The 20136-nt window shown below is 50.4% G+C and overlaps 2 protein-coding genes across 3 annotated transcripts; one reads left to right on the top strand and one right to left on the bottom strand.

The window, feature by feature from the left end:
* Positions 1 to 1435: 1435 nt before the first annotated feature.
* On the bottom strand, positions 1436 to 10451 carry CBLN3 (cerebellin 3 precursor). Of its 2 annotated transcripts, XR_005718789.1 has the most exons (4): positions 9432 to 10451; positions 9031 to 9150; positions 3088 to 8721; positions 1436 to 1764 (listed from the first exon to the last, which is right to left on the bottom strand). XR_005718789.1 is itself a non-coding variant. In XM_040227368.1 (3 exons), exons 1-3 carry the CDS (start codon positions 9729 to 9731, stop codon positions 8524 to 8526), a joined length of 618 nt encoding a protein of 205 aa, XP_040083302.1. In that variant the 5' UTR covers positions 9732 to 10451; the 3' UTR covers positions 1436 to 8523. The 2 variants fall into 2 exon arrangements, 1 of the variants encoding a protein (XP_040083302.1); XM_040227368.1 differs by having other exon boundaries at positions 1436 to 8721.
* A 287-nt stretch (positions 10452 to 10738) lies between these two features.
* On the top strand, positions 10739 to 19395 carry KHNYN (KH and NYN domain containing). The gene is made up of 8 exons (XM_040227365.1): positions 10739 to 10878; positions 11520 to 11740; positions 12556 to 13676; positions 13833 to 13963; positions 14048 to 14144; positions 17097 to 17204; positions 17411 to 17512; positions 17959 to 19395. The coding sequence occupies exons 2-8, from the start codon at positions 11540 to 11542 to the stop codon at positions 18209 to 18211; spliced, it is 2013 nt and encodes a 670-aa protein (XP_040083299.1). The 5' UTR covers positions 10739 to 10878; positions 11520 to 11539; the 3' UTR covers positions 18212 to 19395.
* Positions 19396 to 20136: the final 741 nt, after the last annotated feature.

The raw sequence follows: 20136 nt of genomic DNA on the forward strand, positions 1-20136 counted from the left end.
CCTGGAGAAGGAAATGGCAGCCCACTCCAGTGTTCTTGCCTGGAAAATTCCACGGACAGAGGAGTCCATGGGGTCACCAAGAGTCGGACACAGCTGAGCAGGTGGGAATGAAGATGAATGAAGGCTGGTGTAAGAATGGCATCCATGCTGAAACAACTTGGTTGTGTCGGAAACACAATAGAACTAGGTTCGAATACTGACTCCATGGCTGCCACCTATGTGGTCCTCTCCTGAAGTCTTGGTCTCCCCATCTGTCTAGTGCAGGCCGACAATTCCTAAATTTCAGATGGTGCAAGGATCTCAGGAAATAATCCAGGCAAAGAGGTTCCTGCGGTGCAGGGTATGGGGGAAGCCTTCATCACCAGGATAGACTGCGTGTTGCATCCCCTCAGATTTATAAGTTGAAATCTCAACCCTTAGTGGGATGGTATTAAGGTGTGGGGCTTTGAGGAGCTAATAAGGTTTAGATAAAGTAATGAGAGTGGAGCCCCCAAGACGAGATTAGTGTCCTTGTAAGAAGAGAGAGAAATTGGAGCTCCTCTCTCCACCACTTGATACAATGAGCAGATGGTCATGTGCAAGTGAGGAAGTGGGCTCTTATTAGACACCTGATTTGCCAGCCCCTTGATCTTGAACGTCCAGCTTCCAGAGCTGTGAAAACTGAATTTCTGTTGGTTTTGTTATAGCAGCCACAACAGACAAAGGCAATCACACAGCTCATATGTCTCTTCTTCCTGTCCTAGAACGCTGGCTGTTATTGCCCCTCAGGCTCAGAAACCTTCCTAACCCTGGCCAAGCTTCCGCACGTCAGGTGTCTGCTTCTTGCTGCTCTTCTCACTTGTCCGCTCAGCACTGGTCGGGGGATGGAGGGGCCGGAAGGAGCCCTCCCTCCTGAGAGCTCCCCGGCTCACGTGGGCACGGTCGCTTAGTGTTTATAGAGCATCTGTTGTGTGCCAGGCCCTGCCTAGTGCGGAGTGGGTGGAGGCAGCGGGAGTGGCATGCTCTCTGCCCCACTGCCAGGTGAGGGAGGCATTTCAACAAGCAAATACAATGCAGAGTGGTAAGGGAAGGGGCACGGCGTAGGAGCCCACAGCACAGGAGCACGTGATCCAGAGAGGTCTGTCTTCCCTGACCCCCCTTCACTGAGAACAATGCATGTGCTCTTAGGACAGGGCAGTAAGTGACAGGTTCATAATTCCTAAGAGGAAGCTGATCCAGGAGGGGCTTGGCAAAATCACTACTTTCTACTCAAGAGAACTGCAAGCAATATTCCTGTTTTACACGCATTGGCTTATGAGCCTCCTGTTGGTGAGATTTCTCTTCTTCTCTGTTGAACAATTTACAAGAATCTGATTTGAGATTCCCCCTATTTTTAGAGGGGCAAATAAAGAAGATGGTTCCACAGTTGAGCACCGTGGGCGCTGCAAACCACTAGTCACTGCTTCTCTCCTTTATTCCATCACAGTTTCCTTTTCTCATTTTGGGCGCGGGCAGCTGAGTTTCCCAAGTCTCAACCAGAGAAATCACAAAGTCATCAGACAGTCCCAGACATAAACAAAATACAGAGAACATTCTATACTGTATCTCATTCTCACATTAAAAAGTACTTAAATTACTAACATAGCATTGTAAATCAACTAAACTCCAATAAATTTTTTTTTAAGTACTATCTGGTGAGATGGGCACCCCCTAAGCCTTGCTATTCTGTGTTTTCCTAGGGACTCTTTATGATATCCTTGTGTTTCTGGGTAGACGTGAACACATCTGAAAGAAAGAAGCATTATAACAGGTAAATGGCTACAATAAAACAATACAAAAATCTTACGCACTTTAAAAAGATTGTCCAAGAATCCTTGGGACATGTATCAGTTTTGACTTGTTTCTTAGTTTCTATGGTAACAGTAAGGTACACATATTAGATGCTTGGTCTGTGCTTTTTCAATCCTGTGGGATAGATACAATGTTTCCTCTATTTTGTAGAGGAAGATAAAAGGCAAGGGGAGGTTGAATAATTTGCTGAAGGTCATGTCCAGCTACTGAGAGGCTCCAATGCTCACCACTTCACCACCGTATTTACTATTTCTCACACAAGTATATTCACTTTGTTGCTAGAGTTACTTTCTCCCCACTAATCTATGGCCTGTCCATCTTTTGTTAATGTATTCTATTAATATTCTCCATCTCGGTTTGATTTCTCCACTTCAGTCTGGTCCAGATTAAGACAATTTATAAACTAAAACAGAGCTGGTCTACCTCAGTTGGGTCCAAGAACAATTCTCTTGGCCCTGATCAATTTTAACTCGAATGTCATGCCCTTGCTTTCTGAGCTATAATGAGAAAAAAGCTATTTTGAGTTGCTGTTTAGGCATTTTACAGTATAATGACCAGAGTTTGGACATTTGGATAAGGACTTGAATTTAGGACTCCGGCCCCAAATTACCACTTGCTTTTCCTGGGGCACCTTTGAAAACGACCATTTAGAGTTGAACCTGTATAAAGTTAGTGACCTGCACCCCAATCACCTTGTACGTAATACGCTCTTGCTAGCCTGTTCACATGTGAACTGGGTCAGAGCACTGCCCTTCTCCTTGCTCACTGTCTCCCTTTCCCTGCTCCTGGTTTCTGGGATCTCTAAGTAATAAGTCTTTCAATTTTACTTCCTTTGTGGATTGTACTGTACCTTCAATCAAAACGACTGCAGGTTTTTACTTCCCCAGCTGGGCAACCGAGGGAGTTACCTGCTGATTCCATGTGATGGCTTGTGCCTCCTCATTTAGCAGATTATAATCTGCATATCCTTAATTTAATACACCAGCTACATGTCCCCCAACACATAAGGAGTGCCATTTTCCCTCAGCTAATAAATGGTGCTATTTTGTAAGTTTCTACACTCCTGTAAATGGCGAAAAATGAATCAAAGGAGACTGCAGTATCTGGATTGCAAAGGACCTAAAAAAATCTCATTAAGGAATATGGATTTAATCCTAGACCCTCTCCCTTCCCCCACAATCCCCTAAAGGGCTTTAAGGTAGTGAAGCTCTTTTAACTATATCACTATGGCAACCCCAGTGTGAAGAACAGACTCACCAAAGGCCAAGGGGCCAGTTAGGACGCTTTCATAGAACTCTATCTGCAATGTCGGTCGGTAGTTTGAGCCAGGATGGGTGGGAAACAATGGATGGAACTGATGGATGTGAGTGACTGGATGGGGGTCGTGGGAGAGGGAGGCAGGATTGTGGCTGGTGTTTCCTTGGGGCAACAGAGATGGTTTATTTTTAGACACAGAGAATAAAGCAGGAAACAGATTTAGGAATGAAAGCCTAATTTTAGCAGGTTTACTTTGAGGTGGGACAGGCAACGTGGCAATCCACTCCAGTACTATTGCCTGGAAAATCCCATGGACAGAGGAGCCTGGTAGGCTACAATCCATGGGGTCACAAAGAGTCGGACACGACTGAGCGACTTCACTTCACTTCGGGCAACGTACAAGCCTGAGATTTAGGAGGGAGGTTATGGACAGAGATTAAAGAATGTGGAAGTTGTCAGCACACAGATGGAGACCCGTGCTTTTAAGAGTGCGTCAGGACAAGAGGAATTCTAAGACAGAACCTCGAGGGAAACTGACATTTAGGAGATGGGCCGGGGTACAGGAGCCTGAAAAAGGCCTCAGCAGAGAGTTGCACGGAGAGCCCAGAGCGTGTACAGTCAGGGAAGTGGGGGCAGCGAGTGCTCCTAGAAGGAGCAGGTGGCCAACAGGGTCACATGTTAGGGAGAGCCTGAGCGACAGAGGACTGGACGACAGTGACATTAGTGACGCGGGAGTCCTGCGTGACTAGCTGAGGGCAGATCACACAGAGCAGCAGAGGCCACAGTTGACTTAAGGGGTGAGCAACCTGTGCGCATAGATATCTGGCTCTGAAGGGGAGGAGAGGTGACGCTCACTAGCATATAAAGCTGAGGGTAACTACCCTCAGTGTGTGTACCACTGTTTCCACATCCATCTCTTTCTGTTTTAGATTTAAGAGACTTGAGTCTGTTTAACAGCTAAACAGAAGGAGGGTGTGGGGAGGGAGACATCGAACCTACAGGAGGGAGGAGAGGAAAAGAAAAGGCTATGTTTGCAGGAAACGGAATCCACGACTGGTGGATGAAGATAGCCGCCTCGGCAGAGAGAAGGACACAACTTCTACTGAGCCAGATAGGAAGGAGAAATGAGGAGGACGGTGAGTTTCCGGATATGCTGGTGGAAGGGTCTCTCCCGGGGTTTCTGCTTTCTCAGTGAAGCAGAGTGAAGAGTCTACTGCGGGCGGTGGGGGCAGAGTTGGAGGAGTAAGAGGTTTCAGGAGAGAACAGAAGTCTTCAGCTGGATTCTGGGGAGGATGAGAAAAGAAGCTGGCAAAGAAAACCACCGAAGAACTGCTGGGAGGACAGAGGACCAAGGGCAGCTAGAGACCGTGGATTTAGAAACACAGCATATCCTTCAGCAGGACTTTTCTTTGTAGCAATCAGCTGCCAGGGCGTGGGTGTAGAGAAGGTGGACAGTTGGATCCTATTCTTAGGTTCCTTAAAGTCCTAGGAGATTTTTGTGTCTGGAGAGGAACACTAGCCACCATCTGTGCTTTATCTGTTGTCTAATTTATTTACTTCCCAAAACCACTTATGCAAAAATCGTCGATATATTTAAACACTATTTATATAACCAAGTCAAAATCTACACATGTTGCAAATCAAATTATCTACACATTGATCACAAATTTAAATCTTCCTACACATTTCAGTAGAATCATCATTATAATATGTCAGCTTCTCTACATGTTTCAAACATTTTGGTAAAGCACATGTATCTTATAAGGATTATAAACTTTTTTACACTTACACTCATTATAAAAATGGGTTTGTAAACCCAAGAGAAGGACATTATCTCAGTTCAGACCAATGATTGAATTTAGATATCCGAGGTTAAAGCATCTGCCTCCAACACGGGAGACCTGGGTTCGATCCCTGGGTCAGGAAGATCCCCTGGAGAAGGAAATGGTAACCCACTCCAGTATTCTTGCCTGGAGAATCCCATGGACGGAGAAGCCTGGTAGGCTACAGTCCACGGGGTTGCAAAGAGTTGGACATGATTGAGCGACTTCACTCACTCACTCACTCAGAAGAATATTATCTCAGTGAGATGATGTTTTGAATTGTTAACCAAATTATTAATTATTATCATTAATTATGAATTCTTGGTTGGGACCTGGGAACTACTTGACCTTCTAAGATGATGAAAATATGAGCCAGTGTTTACGTTATACATCACTGGAACTTTTCAAGTCCACACTTTTCCCACGAATTAGTGTGTTATAACTGGATACTTTCTCTTTAATTATTTCATCTTTAAGTTTAATGATTATAACATGCAGATGTCCCAAAGATGTCCATACCCAAACCTCCTGCGTTTAATGGTAAAGGGACATTTTCTGTGTAATTAAAGTTAAAGGTCTTAAAATAGAGAGATTTCCTGGATTATCTGTGTGGGCCCAGTCTAATCATATGAACCATTAAAATTAGAGAATTTTTAAAGTCAGAGACATAACCTAAGGGTAGGTCAGAGAAGTACTGTGAGAAGTACTTGGCCTGACCTTGTTGGCCCAAAGATTGATGGGTAGGAAACTCAATCCTGCAACTATGAGGAACTGAATTCTAAATAAGCTTGGGAATAGATTCTTTCAGTTCAATGAAGATGGCAGCCCTGCCTCCATGACCTAATGAAACCCTGAGCAGAAAATCCAGTCATGCTTTGCTGGACTTCTGACCTATAGACACTGTGAGATAATAAATCAGTCAAAGTTGTGTTAAGAAACAAACTTTGTGGTAGTTGTTACAGGGCAATAGAAAACTAACACAATAACTTTACTGACATCATTTACAAATTTAGCTCATTTACATTTTTACAAACTCCCCCAATATGGTTGTTTTCCCCAATATCCACTTGCCCCTTCTTTCTTATATAACTCCTGACATTTAGCTGGACATGGCTGCCTGGAATAAGGACTTATTTTCTAGCCTTTCCACCCCTACCCAATGTGGACACATATGAAAAAATTATAGCCAATGAGATGCAATCAGAATTGTTGGATGTACCTCTCAGAAAGCTTCTTTTAAAGGAAATGGGTGTGTCCTTCCTGGGGACTGTAAGGCTGATGTAATGGCTGGAGCTCAAGGGGCCATCTTGGGTCAGAAGGTGATATGCTAAAGGTGGTAGAACAGCAAGAAAGGAAAGTGGGCTGTGATGCTCATAAAACTGCCATCCACTCCTGGGCTCTTTATTTGCAGATTCTTCTATGTGAGACGGAAATAATCTACCATTTCGTTTAAGCCAGTATTATTTTGGGTTTTATTGTTACTGTAATCTGATTATAATTAGTAGGGTAGTATAGTGGCTTTCTTTCCCAAGAAATGAAGGATCATGTTTGAGCAGTGAGCAGTTATCTTTTGGATGTTTGACTAATTCATCACCATGTAACACACTGCTGGAATTTCTTCCTTCCTAGTTGTAATATATGGCCAGATGGTACCAATCAATCTCTTTCATTTTTGGTGCAGTTCCAATTTTTTTCTGGAATTACTCAGAGCTCTCTTGATCCACCCATCCCTACTTTTGCAGATAAGAAAAATAAATGTACCTTATGAATAAATATAATATCTGCTATATTTATACTCTTCTACTTATCAAAATTAACTAAAAATATCCTATTATGGTCATACTTCTTCACTCAGTATATTAACTACATCTTTGCACATTGTATAGTTGCTTTTTTCTTTTTGAAAATCACAACAGAGTTGTGGATTTTAAAAATTCACCTTGTTCCAATTAACTATATTATTTTCCTTTTGATTATCAAATTGTCACAAATGCCACAAAGGTCAGTTTGTGGAAGCCTATTAAAATTTGCTCCTTTGCCTTCATAGATCTACCCCATACATTAAAAAAAAAAAAAATCTTTGCTTTTTGTCTTCACCAATATGTTTGAGGCCTAGAGTCATTCATGGCATAGAACTATTCTCTGAGGGAGCCTGAATCCCTTTAAAAGTGAATAATATTTGAGGCAAAGATCCAGGTGCTAAGAATGCACATCAGATTTTTCCCTGATGTTGTTTTATGCTACTTTAGTGATAAAGTTTGAAAAAGTAATTTCTTTTGAAAACCACAAATTCACATTGGTATTTCCTATTTAACTCAAGCACTACCAAATCCTTTTTTGACTCTAACATACAATTTTACATTTATTGTCTCTACAACATATCTCCTTGTATCCTGTAATCCCTGAACCTAGCTGTAACAGGATCTTCTCTCTTTAGTGATCCTATAGCATCTCACTGACCATCATTCTCTAATTACTTTACTGATAGAGTCATCCATGCTGGGCCAATGGGACAGAGAGGTGAGACAAAGTTTATAATACTGGCAGGAGAGTGGTTGAAGGGATGCACCATGGAATCCAAGCTAACAGGAAGTCTGAGAAGGAGGATAAGATGCCGTAAATCAGGAGAAAAGAGAGAGGTTATGGCATGTGTGAAATAGGTACAGTGAAGGTCAATGAGAGAGCTGGAAGGAAGGAGGTGGTGGTCAGAGCATGAAGTGACTGAACTTCAGACGATAAAGGTGGAGCAGTTCTAGGAGGCAGCCACAGTCACTGATGTGTTCCATGCCTGCAGACCTACCATGGCCTGCATGTGACCTACCTCTATCTCCAGCTGCCAAAAGAAGCCCTGTATACCTGCTCTCAGCCAAAGCAAACATACACACACCATGTCTTGGGTGGAGAGATAAGGGCCAGAGTCCATCTGGGATCTGCCACAAATAAATGTCTGGGTTCACTGTCTGCTGGCTGCCCCAGTGTACACGAAAGTGAGTACTGTGTTCAGGCTGGGTGCATGCCCCCTTCCTGTTGCACCAGTCACGGGCTCTCGGCTGCTCTGCTGCCCTTCCTACATTTCTGCTAGTGGCTGAGCCTTCCTCCTGCCCTGGCCCACACAGTGCTGGCTCAGCTTCTGACTGCAATGGCTGAGATCTGTGATGCTGGCACTCCTCACAGGAAGGAGCCTGCTGGGTATGCTGAGGCTGGTCCATCTGGTCCCATGCAGGGGCCTGTCAGGCTCACCTGAACCACCTGTTCCCAAATAGCACCAAGCAGGAAGCAGGGTTGTGGGGGTGGGGAACAGAAAGAGCAGAGTCTGCAAAGTAGCACAGGTCTCCCTACCTGCCAAACCCTGCCCTGATCTGAGGACTGCAGGCAGGAGATGCAGTGGGAGGCTGGGGGGGCAATTGTGGGGGTGGAGTAAGAAGGGCAGGTCCTGAGACACCAGAGCTCTACTCTTCACCTTGGATGTCTGGCACAGGGTCCCATGCAAGCAAGTAGAATAAAAATGCAGCCAGAGGGCATCTCTCTCCTGCCTTAAAGACAATACTTCTGGGGCAGAGGGCAGAGGGCAAAGGTCAGGGGCTAGGTTTCTATCCTTGAAAGGCTTGAGTCCTCAGAGTGGGAAAATGAGGAAGCCAGAGAAGCTTGAATATTTCCAACCACCCAGCAGGTTCCCTCGACGCAGCCGCAGAGATACCCGGTCTCCAGGGTCTAGGGGCAGTAGCACAGAGCTGGTGGCTGCCTCCCGGGTCACATCTGGATCGTTGGCAAAGGCCGAGACAACAGGCCATGTGTTCAGCATCAGGCTCACCTGGGGAGGGGAATCCACTTAGCACCTCTCCTTGGCCCTTGTCCCAGGAACCCCACTTCCCTCCTTTTCTCCAGCCCCAGAGAGACACTCTGGAAGCTGGAGCTCAGTGCGCCCTCCTGGATGACTGAGAGGTGGCCAGCACTGGACTCTGTGCCTCCTTCCCAATCTCTGCTAAGCAGGCCCTCCCCCCTCTTGCTTCTGGCCCTCTAGGATGTAGGTTAATGGAGGTCTGACTGGGGGTCCCCTGCGCTCCTCTCCACCCTCCCCCTCCTGAGCCAGGAATGGGACAGGGCCTAGGGTTCAGGTCACCTGGACAGTTTGGCGGTTGTACACCTTCACCACATGGAACCGGAAGCTGTAGACACCCCGTACTGGGGCCACGAAGGAGCCAGAGGTGCGGTCAAAGCCACCTCCCTCGTTCACCAGGACCTGTGGGAAGCAGACCCTACTGAGTGGGGCTCCGGGATGCTTGGGGCTCTGAAAAACCACGGCACTGGGGGAAGGGGCAGTGAGTAAGGAAAGGAAGGGGTGGCAAGTAGACTAAACAGGAAGAATGGACAGATTTAAAAGAAATGATGGGAAAGGGAAGGAAGGTATGGTGGGAGTGAAGGGAAAGGAGACGGGCAGCGGGCCCCACAGCAGGGCCACTTCCTTAGCAGCGGCGTGGGCTTGGACAGTGACTCCAGGTCTTTGCAGGGTAGGGGGATTACCTGGTCGAAGTAGATGGCTCCACTGGTGCCATTGCCGATCTCCCCCGCTGGCTCGTGGTGGTGGCTGCGGACTGCAGCAAATGCCACTCTTCCAGGGGGCGCCTCTCCCAGGGCTGCTCCCCCTGGCCCTCCTGCAGCAGCTCTGCCGGGCTCACAGACCACCAGGCACTCGCCTTCCAGGAGGACTGGCTCTGTCCCCTCCTGGGCCCACCCAGCCCTCAGGGCTAGAAGTGTGAGGGCCAAAGGCAACCCCAGGCTGAGTGAGGGACCTGGCGGCCAGTGTCGCTTTGTTCCCAGCATGGCTGAGTGGCTCTGTGACCCACAAACCTTCTCTTTCTGCTCCTTGGTTCTTCCCGCCTCTCCCCCAGGCTCTCACCACCCCTCAACCTGCTTCTCAGCTCTCTCTCCGGGACTCCTGGTCACCTGGTCTTGGCGTCTCTCTCTCCATCCCTCTCCATGCCCCACGACTCTGTCCTGCCTCTCACTCCTGCTGTCACTGCAGTTCCCTCCTCCTTGGCAGGGCACAAAATGACAGCAGTTGGGCTTTAGGAGGGAGAGGAGAAATGAGACAGCCAGACAGGAGGGCTACAACCAGAACCCCAGGGCAGCCCCTCCGGAGAGCACTGAAGGCTGGAACTGGGACCACTGGGTGTCTCTGTGAGACTGAGTGCACGTATGCGTGTGTGAGTGTGTGCAGATGTGTGACAGCCCCTTCCTCTTCACTCCTCCCCTCTTCAAAAATCCTTCACAAGTCAGCAGCCCACTTAACAGTATCTTTTCCACTGTTGGAAGAAAGGGAATGTTCTTGTGTTTTCCCCACAATTGTTTTGGTGGAAAGTGCTTGGGTCAAGGGTGTCACTATCCTGTGACCCTGGGCCAGTCTTTTTCTTTTCTTGGTCTTCTATATCATCATCCGAAGGGACTGAATTAGTCCCTTTAAGGCCCTCTTCACCTCCATCTCTCCCTGAAGTGGTTCCTCATTCCTGAGCAACAACTGCGCCGAGCGCCTGAAAACTCCGAGGAGCGAGGAGACCTGACCCGGCAGGCTTGGAGCCAGAGCGAGCGAGTGGGCGGGGCGGGCGCGGGCCGGCCGGGGGCGGGGCCGGGGGCGGGGACCCGACTGGGGCCAGGGCCGGGGCCGCGGCCGGGACTCGGGCCGGGGGCGGGGAGCAGCTGGCGGCTGGCGGGGGCGGGGGCGCGCTTCGGGGCTCGGTGCTGGCCCAGCCCCGGGAGGGGCCCAGCTGACTCCGCCCCCGGCCAGGAAGTGACTCAAAAAACTGTTTGTGATGTGGGGAAGAGAGGTCCCCGTTGGGTGAGGAATCGGAAAGGCCCGCCCCGACTCGGGCCCCCCGCCCTTCTTCCCTGGGCCGGGGGCGCGGGCGAAGCTGGGGCCGGCGGGCAAAGAGCGGCGCCGGCGGGACCGAGGCCGCAGCGGGCGGCGAGGCGGGTAGGCGCGCTCTCCCCCGCGCCCGGGCTGCGGGAGCCAGAGGGCGCAGCGCCGAGCGCAGGCGGGGGGCGGCAGCCGCCAGCGGCTGTGGGCGGGGCCCGGCTCGGCCCCTCGGCCCAGCGTGGGGCGCGTGGCGCGACCGAGGGGGGCGGCAGGGGGAGGGGGAGGGGTGGGAGTGGCCAGAACCTTGGAAATGGCCGACGAGGGTCCCCAGAGGAGAACCCAGTTCAAGCCCCGGTGAGGATTCATCTCTAAGAGGCCGTCTTGGACCCGGAGGTTGCAGAGACCCGGAGGAGAGGGACTCTTTGTCGTCACCTGTCCACTCCTTCTGGCCTCCAGACCCAGCTGGATCCTCCTCCCCGTTCCTGCTCAGGGCTGTGGTCGTCATTTTCCAAAGGCCACACGGCCATCCCAGATAGACAGCCTTGTTTATCCGTGACTTCGTCTCCGGGGAGAAGCCTCCCGTGTCCAGATAATCTGACATTCCCTCCCTATTCCAACTGGACTGAAGTGGTGGTTACCTCCTGGGTTGTTTACAGGTTTGATAACTAGGTGCGACCTGTTGCTAGCTGGTTAGGCCAGGAGACCAAGATTTGCGCTGAGGGGACATCAAGGCTCTGAGCTGCTTTCCCTCTTCCCAGGGTCGGGCGGCCAAGCAGCCATGCCTACCTGGGGGGCCGGCTCCCCGTCCCCTGACCGCTTTGCGGTGTCTGCGGAGGCCGAGGACAAGGTGCGGGAGCAGCTGCCCCGCGTGGAACGCATCTTCAGGGTGGGGATGAGCGTCCTTCCGAAGGACTGTCCTGAGAACCCTCACATCTGGCTGCAGCTGGAGGGCCCCAAAGAGAACGCCAGCAGAGCCAAGGTGAATGCCTCTCCTTGACCCTTCCGGAGAAACGACGACTCCCTCCCCCCAGGAGGCAGGAGAGAGGAGGGGCTGGGGAGAATCCTCACTTCTTGCTTGTCTCACTGGCCCTGAGCTTTGACGAACTTGCACATTCTCTGTCCAGAGTTTTGGTTTCATAAACGACCCGGGTTCTGCCAGGGTTTGGAAATAAGTGATTCAGGTCAAATCAGTTTGTACTCTTGGGGAGACTAGAGATAATCTGGTTGGGCAAGCAGGCCCCACCAAGGAATTCACTGTGTGGTGGAAGCCCACATTGCTTCCTCTAGAGTTAGTCAGGGCTTCCAGTAAGGCACCACCACTGACTACTATCCTTGTAGTCCTAGTGTCAGTTTCCTTATCTTTAAAGTATGAATAATAACAGTATCCACCTCACTGAACTTACTGTGAATGAGATAAAGCACATAAGGCATAATGCATGAGCTCTGTAAAAGTTAGTGTTGATGATCCTTATGATGGAAATATGCAACATACGTACACACACATAAATGCGTAGAAGAGACAGCCTTTTAACCAATTACTTATAACAATATCTTAAGTTGAGTCGAGTTCTAAATGGAAATTCAGCCACAGGTTGTCAACTGAAAAGGGAAAGAAGTGAGTTTCTCCATCCTCTTTTAATCCCCACCTTTTTCAGGATCTATAGGGCTCCATTTCTCTGCCCAGGCATCCTGGAGCTCAGGAGACAGCAGTAGGCCGGAAGAGGCTATGGGACCACTTAAGATTCCAGCAATCTCCTTTTTCTTCCTACCTCCCTTCCCTCCCTTTTCCCCCAGGAGTACCTGAAGGGTCTCTGTAGCCCGGAGCTACAGAATGAAATCCACTACCCACCTAAACTGCACTGCATCTTTCTGGGAGCCCAGGGCTTCTTCCTTGATTGCCTGACTTGGAGCACATCTGCCCACTTGGTGCCTGGAGTGCCCGGCTCGCTGATGGTCAGTGGCCTGACTGAGGCCTTCGTCATGGTCCAGAGTCGAGTGGAGGAGCTGGTGGAGCGGCTGAGCTGGGACTTTCGTCTGGGGCCATCCCCTGGAGCCTCTCAGTGTGCTGGAGTGCTGAGAGAGTTCTCTGCCCTGCTGCAGGCCCGGGGGGATGCCCACACAGAGGCCCTGCTGCAGCTGCCCCAGGCCATCCAGGAGGAGCTGCTGAGCCTGGTGCAGGAGGCATCCCGGGGGCAGGGGCCCCAAGCATTCCTGTCCTGTGGGTGGGGGGGCCCAGGTCCGCTGGGCGCTCAGCAGCAGGGAGTCAGGACTCCCCTGGGTGATGGTGGAGTGTCTCTGGACACGGGACCTACAGGGTGGCAAGAGTCAAGGGGAGAGAGACATGCCGTGGAGAAGGAGGGGACAAAGCAGGGTGGTGCCAGGGAGATGGATTTGGGGTGGAAGGAGTGGCCCGGGGAAGAGGCCTGGGAGAGACAAGTGGCCTTCAGGCCACAGTCGGGAGGAGGAGAGGCCGGGCAGGCAGGGCCTCCGAAAGGGAAGGCCCTGGGGAAGGAGGGAGTGCCCCAGGAAAGAGGAAGGCTCGGGGTCCAGGTCCAGCCTCCTGGTACCCAGGGCCCCTATCAGAGGGCATCTCAGCTCCGGGGAGCCTCCCTCCTCCAGCGGCTCCATAATGGGGAAGCCTCACCTCCAAGAGTGCCCAGCCCCCCACCCGCGCCTGAACCCCCGTGGCACTGTGGGGACCGAGGGGACAGGGGAGACCGAGCAGACAAGCAGCTGGTTGTGGCTCGAGGCCGGGGGTCTCCATGGAAACGAGGCACCCGGGGGGGCAACTTGGTGACTGGCACACAGCGTTTCCAGGAAGCTCTCCAAGACCCTTTCACCCTGTGCCTTGCTAATGTGCCGGGCAAGCCAGACCTCCGCCATATCGTCATCGATGGCAGCAACGTGGCCATGGTGTGAGTACCTGGTGGGGCTGAGGGTCCCAGGGAGGGGATGAGGTAGAGGTGGGCAGTTGTGTTCACCCTGGGGACGTGTGCCAAGTGGAGGGCAATCCAGCCAGGCTCCAGGTCTCCACTCGAGGGCCCTTGAGTGCTGACCCCTTCCCACTGCAGGCACGGCCTCCAGCACTACTTCTCCAGCCGGGGCATCGCCATTGCCGTGCAGTACTTCTGGGACCGAGGCCACCGCGACATAACTGTCTTTGTGCCTCAGTGGCGTTTCAGTAAGGACTCCAAGGTCAGAGGTGAGTTGGGCCTGGTCTCTTGTGTCTGGGGATGGGCCCTGTGTTCACCTCGGGGATAACCCCATTGTGCTCCTGTTTCTCTAGAGGGTCACTTCCTGCACAAGCTGTATTCCCTCAGCCTGCTCTCCCTCACACCCTCCCGGGTCTTAGATGGCAAGAGGATCTCCTCCTATGATGACAGGTACTTGCTTCTCTCTTGTCCACAGACTTGACATTCAGGGAGCCTGGTGGGAGACTGAGGGGGGGACAGAAGCTCTGGCCCCTTCACACTGAGACTTGAGTCGTGGGAAAAGGGCCGCTTCTCCGTGTGCCCCTGTGACTGGGGAGGTGAAGCTGCCCTGCACACAGGATGAGATGGAGGGTGAACAACTCTGTTTCATCCTTCACTTTTTCACTGATCAAACTAAAGGATGCTTCATATTTATATTAATAGTGCCTTACCATCTAGAAAACACTGTTTTAGTGGAAACATGGGAAAGCTGGTGATACGAATAGGTAGATGACAAATGCCTCTTACAACCTAGATGTCCAAACACATAGAGCAATTCTCCAACCTTCTGGGAAAACCAGAGTAAATGATCCAAATAATGATAAATAAAGCATGGATTCCATGCATAATACGGCTGTACAAAACATGGTATTTAAAAAAAGATAAGTGAAAGATCAATGGTCTTAGAATTTGAAGGTCTGAATTTGAGCCTCAAGTTGCATAGTCATTGTGGATTCTCTTAGTGGATTAACCTCTTTGTCTTAAGTTCCTCTTCCATTCATTCATCCTCCTTGTGAATGTCAAAAGAAGCTAAGGTATGTGCTTGCCTCACTCAAGGTGCTCTGCTGGAAGACAGTGATATTCTTTAGTTTTTCACAGACTCAATCAAGTGTGGCAGGGCGTATTATCTCCATTGTACAGAAATGGAGACAGACAGAGGGTCGGAGTAGTTAGTTCTCTTGGCAAAGGCTATGACGTGGCAAAGGAAAAACGAGAACTTAAAGCTGCTAGATGGTTTAATTGAAGAACACAAGACACGTTTCCTCCCTGGTGTACACAGTGTGGGAGACAGGTGGATCTTATTTATTATTATTATTTTTAATAGGCTTTTTTCCCTCCCTTTGGCTGCATTGGATCTTTGTTGTGTCATATGGGGTCTTAGTTCCCCCAACCAGGGAATGAACCCTCATTCCCTGCATTAGATGGTGTATTCTTAACCACTGGACCACCAGGGACATCCCATGGGTGGATTTTAAAAGCTAACTAACCAATTTGAAAAAATTACAGTGATAAGTTCTTTATTCTCTAGGATTCTCAGTTTTAAATTAAAAAAGAGTTCCCAAGCTGTACTGATTATATATTTTGTTTTTTCAAATATTTAGCTTTTACTCCCTAACAGGTAAATGGTATTCTACAAAAAAGACAATTCATGTTCTCCCAATGCAGTTCTGTTTTATGCCTAGATTTCACAGGTTATCCGAAATACAGAACCTTCTTTACATGCCATGTTGACACAATTAAAACTGAAGGTTGTCACTTGTAATAAATTTTGAAGGCACGTGTCTGTACAGTTGTGTAGGTCCTGATAGACAGAGGTACAATATAAATTTTGTATTTTGCCTAGTTACAGTGGCATGTTGGAACAACATACAATCTAATGTGATAATAGTACAATTATCTTTAATTTGAAAATACCTTTTGTATATTATATGGTACCCTATATATTTATAATGTCATCTCTTTGTTTCCCAGACAGAAGCGCAGAAGCAGGCATCTGTCATACTGAGTCCTGGTTAATGGTCCCCTCTATACCACACTAGGGCTTCCCTGGCAGTCAGACAGTAAAGAACCACCTGAAGTGCAGGAGACCCGAGTTCCATTCCCGGGTCAGGAAGATCCCCTGGAGAAGAGAATGGCTACCCACTCTAGTATTCTTGATGGGAGAATCGCACTGACAGAGGAGTGTAGCAGGCTACAGTCCATGGGGTCACAAAGAGTTGGACACGACTGAACGACCAAGGCTATACCACACTGTTTTTCAGATACTGACTGCCTGTGTGGTCCTGGGTGTCTGGGCTGCCAAAGGAGGCAGGAATCAGGGGAGACTGCATTCATGACTTCAAAAAGCCCAAAGAAACTATAAATCAAACACTACAGAACTGAGAGGAAAGGGATCTCCCTTCTGGGTGGGGTCTTGTGGGAAAGGAAGGATTTGAGAGTTTCTGTTGATTGACAAGGATATCGGCTGCACTGGATCTCTTGGTTTCTAACCCTGTTAAAGACTTATCTCATGAGTTCTACCCCAGTCCTGTGGAATCAGAATTATTAAAATGGGGCCCAGGCATCTTTTTTTTGATGCCCCCCTTGTGATTCCTCTCATCAGTGAGGTCTGGTTTCCTTCCAGATGGAGGGAATAGAGGGAACAGTTTGAGAAACATGAAAGCCGGACAGCGCAGGGCATGTTTGAAGAACAAGGTGAAATCTGATCATTGGTTTTGGGCAGGAGCTATGAGTGCATTAGGGAGGATGGGGAGAGATAAGGCAGTAAGAGTGGCTTGGAGCTAGTTGCTAGGCCTTAGCTGCCCAGCCTGGGATGTGGAAACATTTGGTAGATAAAGGGCAAGTTTGGAAGACTTTTGTGTAGGGAAGAAGAGCATGTTCTATCAGGGGAGGAGAGGCTGGAGGGTGGTAAATGGCTGGGGGCAGGAGACCCCCTTATCAGGAGGCTATGCAGTGGTACCTCAGTTGCATTGTCCAGGTAGTGCAGGTGGTAATGGCAGGACTGGAAATGAAGGAAGCAGAGTGGAAGGCCTCAGGGGAGGTGCATGAGGGATCTGTGACTGATTCAAGGGGCATCGGGGAAGAAGCCAGAGCCAGAGCCAGGTCTTTCTGTCTCATACTGACAAGACACAGTGTTGTGGAGGGTGGTGGTGACTGGAGGGGTTGCTCTTGGGAGACCATGAAAGGGTTCATCTTTGTTTCCTTTCTAACCCATGCGGCCTGTATCCAGTCAGTCATCTGGTGGCTGGTTCAAGGTGAGGGGCCAGATCTCCATCACTAGAAATGCGTCACAGGAGTCGATAACGCGCTCTGGGGTTGGGACCTTGGAGAATCCCAATATGGCTGCTGTGGTTTTCGAGACAGGTTCATGGTGAAGCTGGCTGAAGAGACTGACGGGATCATTGTCTCCAACGACCAGTTCCGGGACCTGGCAGAGGAGTCTGAGAAGTGGATGGCAATCATCAGAGAGCGGTGAGGGAGCCCTCCCCTGAGAACAGGGCACAGACTCAGACCTTTCTCTAAAGCCAGCTCTGCCCTGCCACCGGGTGAGGACTCTGGGAAGGGGCTGACACTGCTTTGAAGGATGGTAGCCGGCAGCTTCTGATGGTGTTGGTCTTAGCTGTCTGGGCGGTGGGCAAGGGGCCCTCTGTGACCACACATTCTCTGTGCCCATCCAGCCTGCTGCCTTTCACCTTTGTGGGAAACCTCTTCATGGTGCCGGATGACCCCCTGGGGCGAAATGGCCCCACCCTGGATGAGTTCCTGAAGAAACCGGTCAGGTAATGCCCTGCATGCTCCTAGGCAGCCCTGCTCTTGCTCTGCAGGGGCCTAGCAGGCTTGGAGAGTCGGGTGAGAAATGACTCAATCCAGGCCAGCTTTATCCTATAGTAGTTCAGGTTGCCTGGGCTCTGGCCCAAGGAATCCTGACGCAGACCCTTCTGGCTGGGAAGGAAGCTCCTGCCTCCTGTTTACCCTCGTCAGTGCGTTGGACGGAGTTATTTGGTAAATGGTTGCTTTTACTCATAGCTGGTTGCATCGAGTACGCCCTCTGCTGGACAGAGAGTAATTATTAGACTAAAGCTAGATTCGCCATCCGGTTCCAAAGGAACCAGCCATCTTCCCTTCAGAAGTGGGTTGATACTGCCACTCGGTGGTCAGTTTCTAGAACTTCAGGCTCACTCGAGGATGCTTATCGGCTGATTCTGTTCTCTCTGCTTCTTCGCAGGGCACCGGGGGCTTCTAAGCCTCAGCATTCTGCCAGAGGTGTCACAGAGCACAGTGATCAGCAGCAGGGGAGAAAAGAAGAAGAAAAAGGCAGTGGTGGCATTCGGAAGACGCGGGAGACAGAGCGGCTTCGGCGCCAACTGCTGGAGGTGTTTTGGGGCCAGGATCACAAGGTGGACTTCATCCTGCAGCGTGAGCCGTACTGCCGGGACATCAACCAGCTCTCTGAGGCCCTGCTTAGTCTCAACTTTTGAGCCTCACCTGGCTGAGTGGCTGCCCCCCCGCTCAGCTCTAGTCTCACCCACTTCAGCTCATCCTGTGAGGTTCCCTCTGCTGCTCACACCCCGCCCCAGTCTCCCCCCGAGTTGGTGCTTTGTGTCAGGGAAGTTCTGAGGAAGAGCATTCGTATGTGAGGAATGCTCTGGTGTGGAGCACTTTGGGGACAGGTCCATGACGTGACCTGATCTCATCTTGAGTCAGGACCTCGACCAGCTCTCAGGAGGTTCTTCTCAGCCTTAACTTCTCAACCTTGCCTTACGCAGGGTTTCTGTAGGGAGTGGGGGCTGCTGCAAGGGGTGGGTTCCGGAGATTGGGACTGCCTCCTCCATGCCGAACTGGGGGTGGAGGCTAGGGTAGGTGGGAGGGGAATGGAGAACAGGTGGCCAGGAAGCTAAGCCTTTCCTCCTCGTGGCTGCTGCTCTGAAGGCCAGAGGACAGGGGTGCTTCCCAGGCCTGGCTGGGCTCCTGGGCACACCAAAGGGAATGCTGGCCCCTGGAAAGGCTAGTGTTCCGGGGTCTGGGTCACAGTGGGGCAGCAGCGAGCTGGTGGAGAAGGCAGAGGGAGACTTGGCTTCTGGTCTCAGCTGTGCCTGCCTGTCACCTTGACCGATCTTGGTCTTTACTTCTGCCTACAAGATGGGGGAAAAAAATGCCTGTTGGGAGGAGAGATGAGAACGTGGAGGAAAACCCTTTGGACGAAAGGTACTTGGACCAAGACTCAGGTGTGTCTGTCTGTGGTTGCACAGGCTTCTTAACCAGAACCTCACTTTCAGAGAGCTGAGGGTCCTCTGTCCCCAGGGCCTGTGCCCTGGATTTTAACACTGCACCCTCAGTATAAAGTGCCCTGTAATGGCTGCGTCCCTTTTGGGCAACCCTCCCCCCAATCCACATTTACAGGACAGGTCATCAAGGTGACTGCATTACCAGTGAACTCTCAGGGTTTGTTCCTCTCAACGGCAGCTCTCCTGTTGCATCCAGGTGTTTGTTTACAGATGAACGAATGTGTCGGATAGTCCCAGTCTCTGGTTAACGCACTTGCTTGGGCGCTGAGCAGTCACCAAACCGATGAAGCCATGTTCTGTGAGGACAACGATCATGTGACCTGACCCCAGCATTTTCTCTACAGAACAGATGTCGCATAAAGTGAATCCCACTTCTGCTCTGTGTGTGCGTGTATGCGGATGGGAAGGGTTTATAGAAGTTGTACCTAGAGGAACTAATCTGGAAAATGAAAATGGAAGAATCAGAGTCGGACCAACTGCTGTCACCTCAGGACTTTGTCCACCTTGGTTCCTGCGTGTCATTGTCCTGTATCTGTTTGAAGTCCTCCGGTGCCAGGGAATCTGCGACCTCCGAGGCAGCACGTTCATCCAGAGAGTACTAGTTAGTCCTTCCTTTAGTGCAGCCCTAAATACGCTTCTGTTACTTCTGCCTTTGAGGCCAGTCACTCCCTCAGGAACAGTACAGAGCCAGGCAACTTCCTAGAGTCCAAGGCCGGATAAAGAAGTAGGACAGGTGCCTCTGGGTTCAGTGCTGTCTGAGCCCTGCAGCAAGTCCCTGGATAAGGCCCTCTTTTTAGGCTCTGACTTCTGCTGCCTGAAATCACCTGAGATCCTCATACCAGCAACTAGCATGTGGAGGTACATGATGGAGAAGGCCCTTGGGTCCCAGTGTTGCCACCCCTCCCCATGGCTGAGGTACACACTGAGCAGGGCTGGGGGCAGTCGTACTGGGGAGAGACTAGTTGAGGCGGTGACAATGATTCAAAGACAACCCGCAGTCCCTTCAGAAGAAAAGAAATTGGTTAACATGGTCTGAATTGGGAGCTAGGGGAATTACTTCTAGTCAAACTGTGGCAGAAATCAGGGTTGATAGAGGGAGATGGTCCTTGATGAATACT

The sequence above is a fragment of the Oryx dammah genome, unplaced genomic scaffold (genome assembly GCF_014754425.2).
Source record: "Oryx dammah isolate SB20612 unplaced genomic scaffold, SCBI_Odam_1.1 HiC_scaffold_26, whole genome shotgun sequence".
Classification (NCBI taxonomy): Eukaryota; Metazoa; Chordata; class Mammalia; order Artiodactyla; family Bovidae; genus Oryx; species Oryx dammah.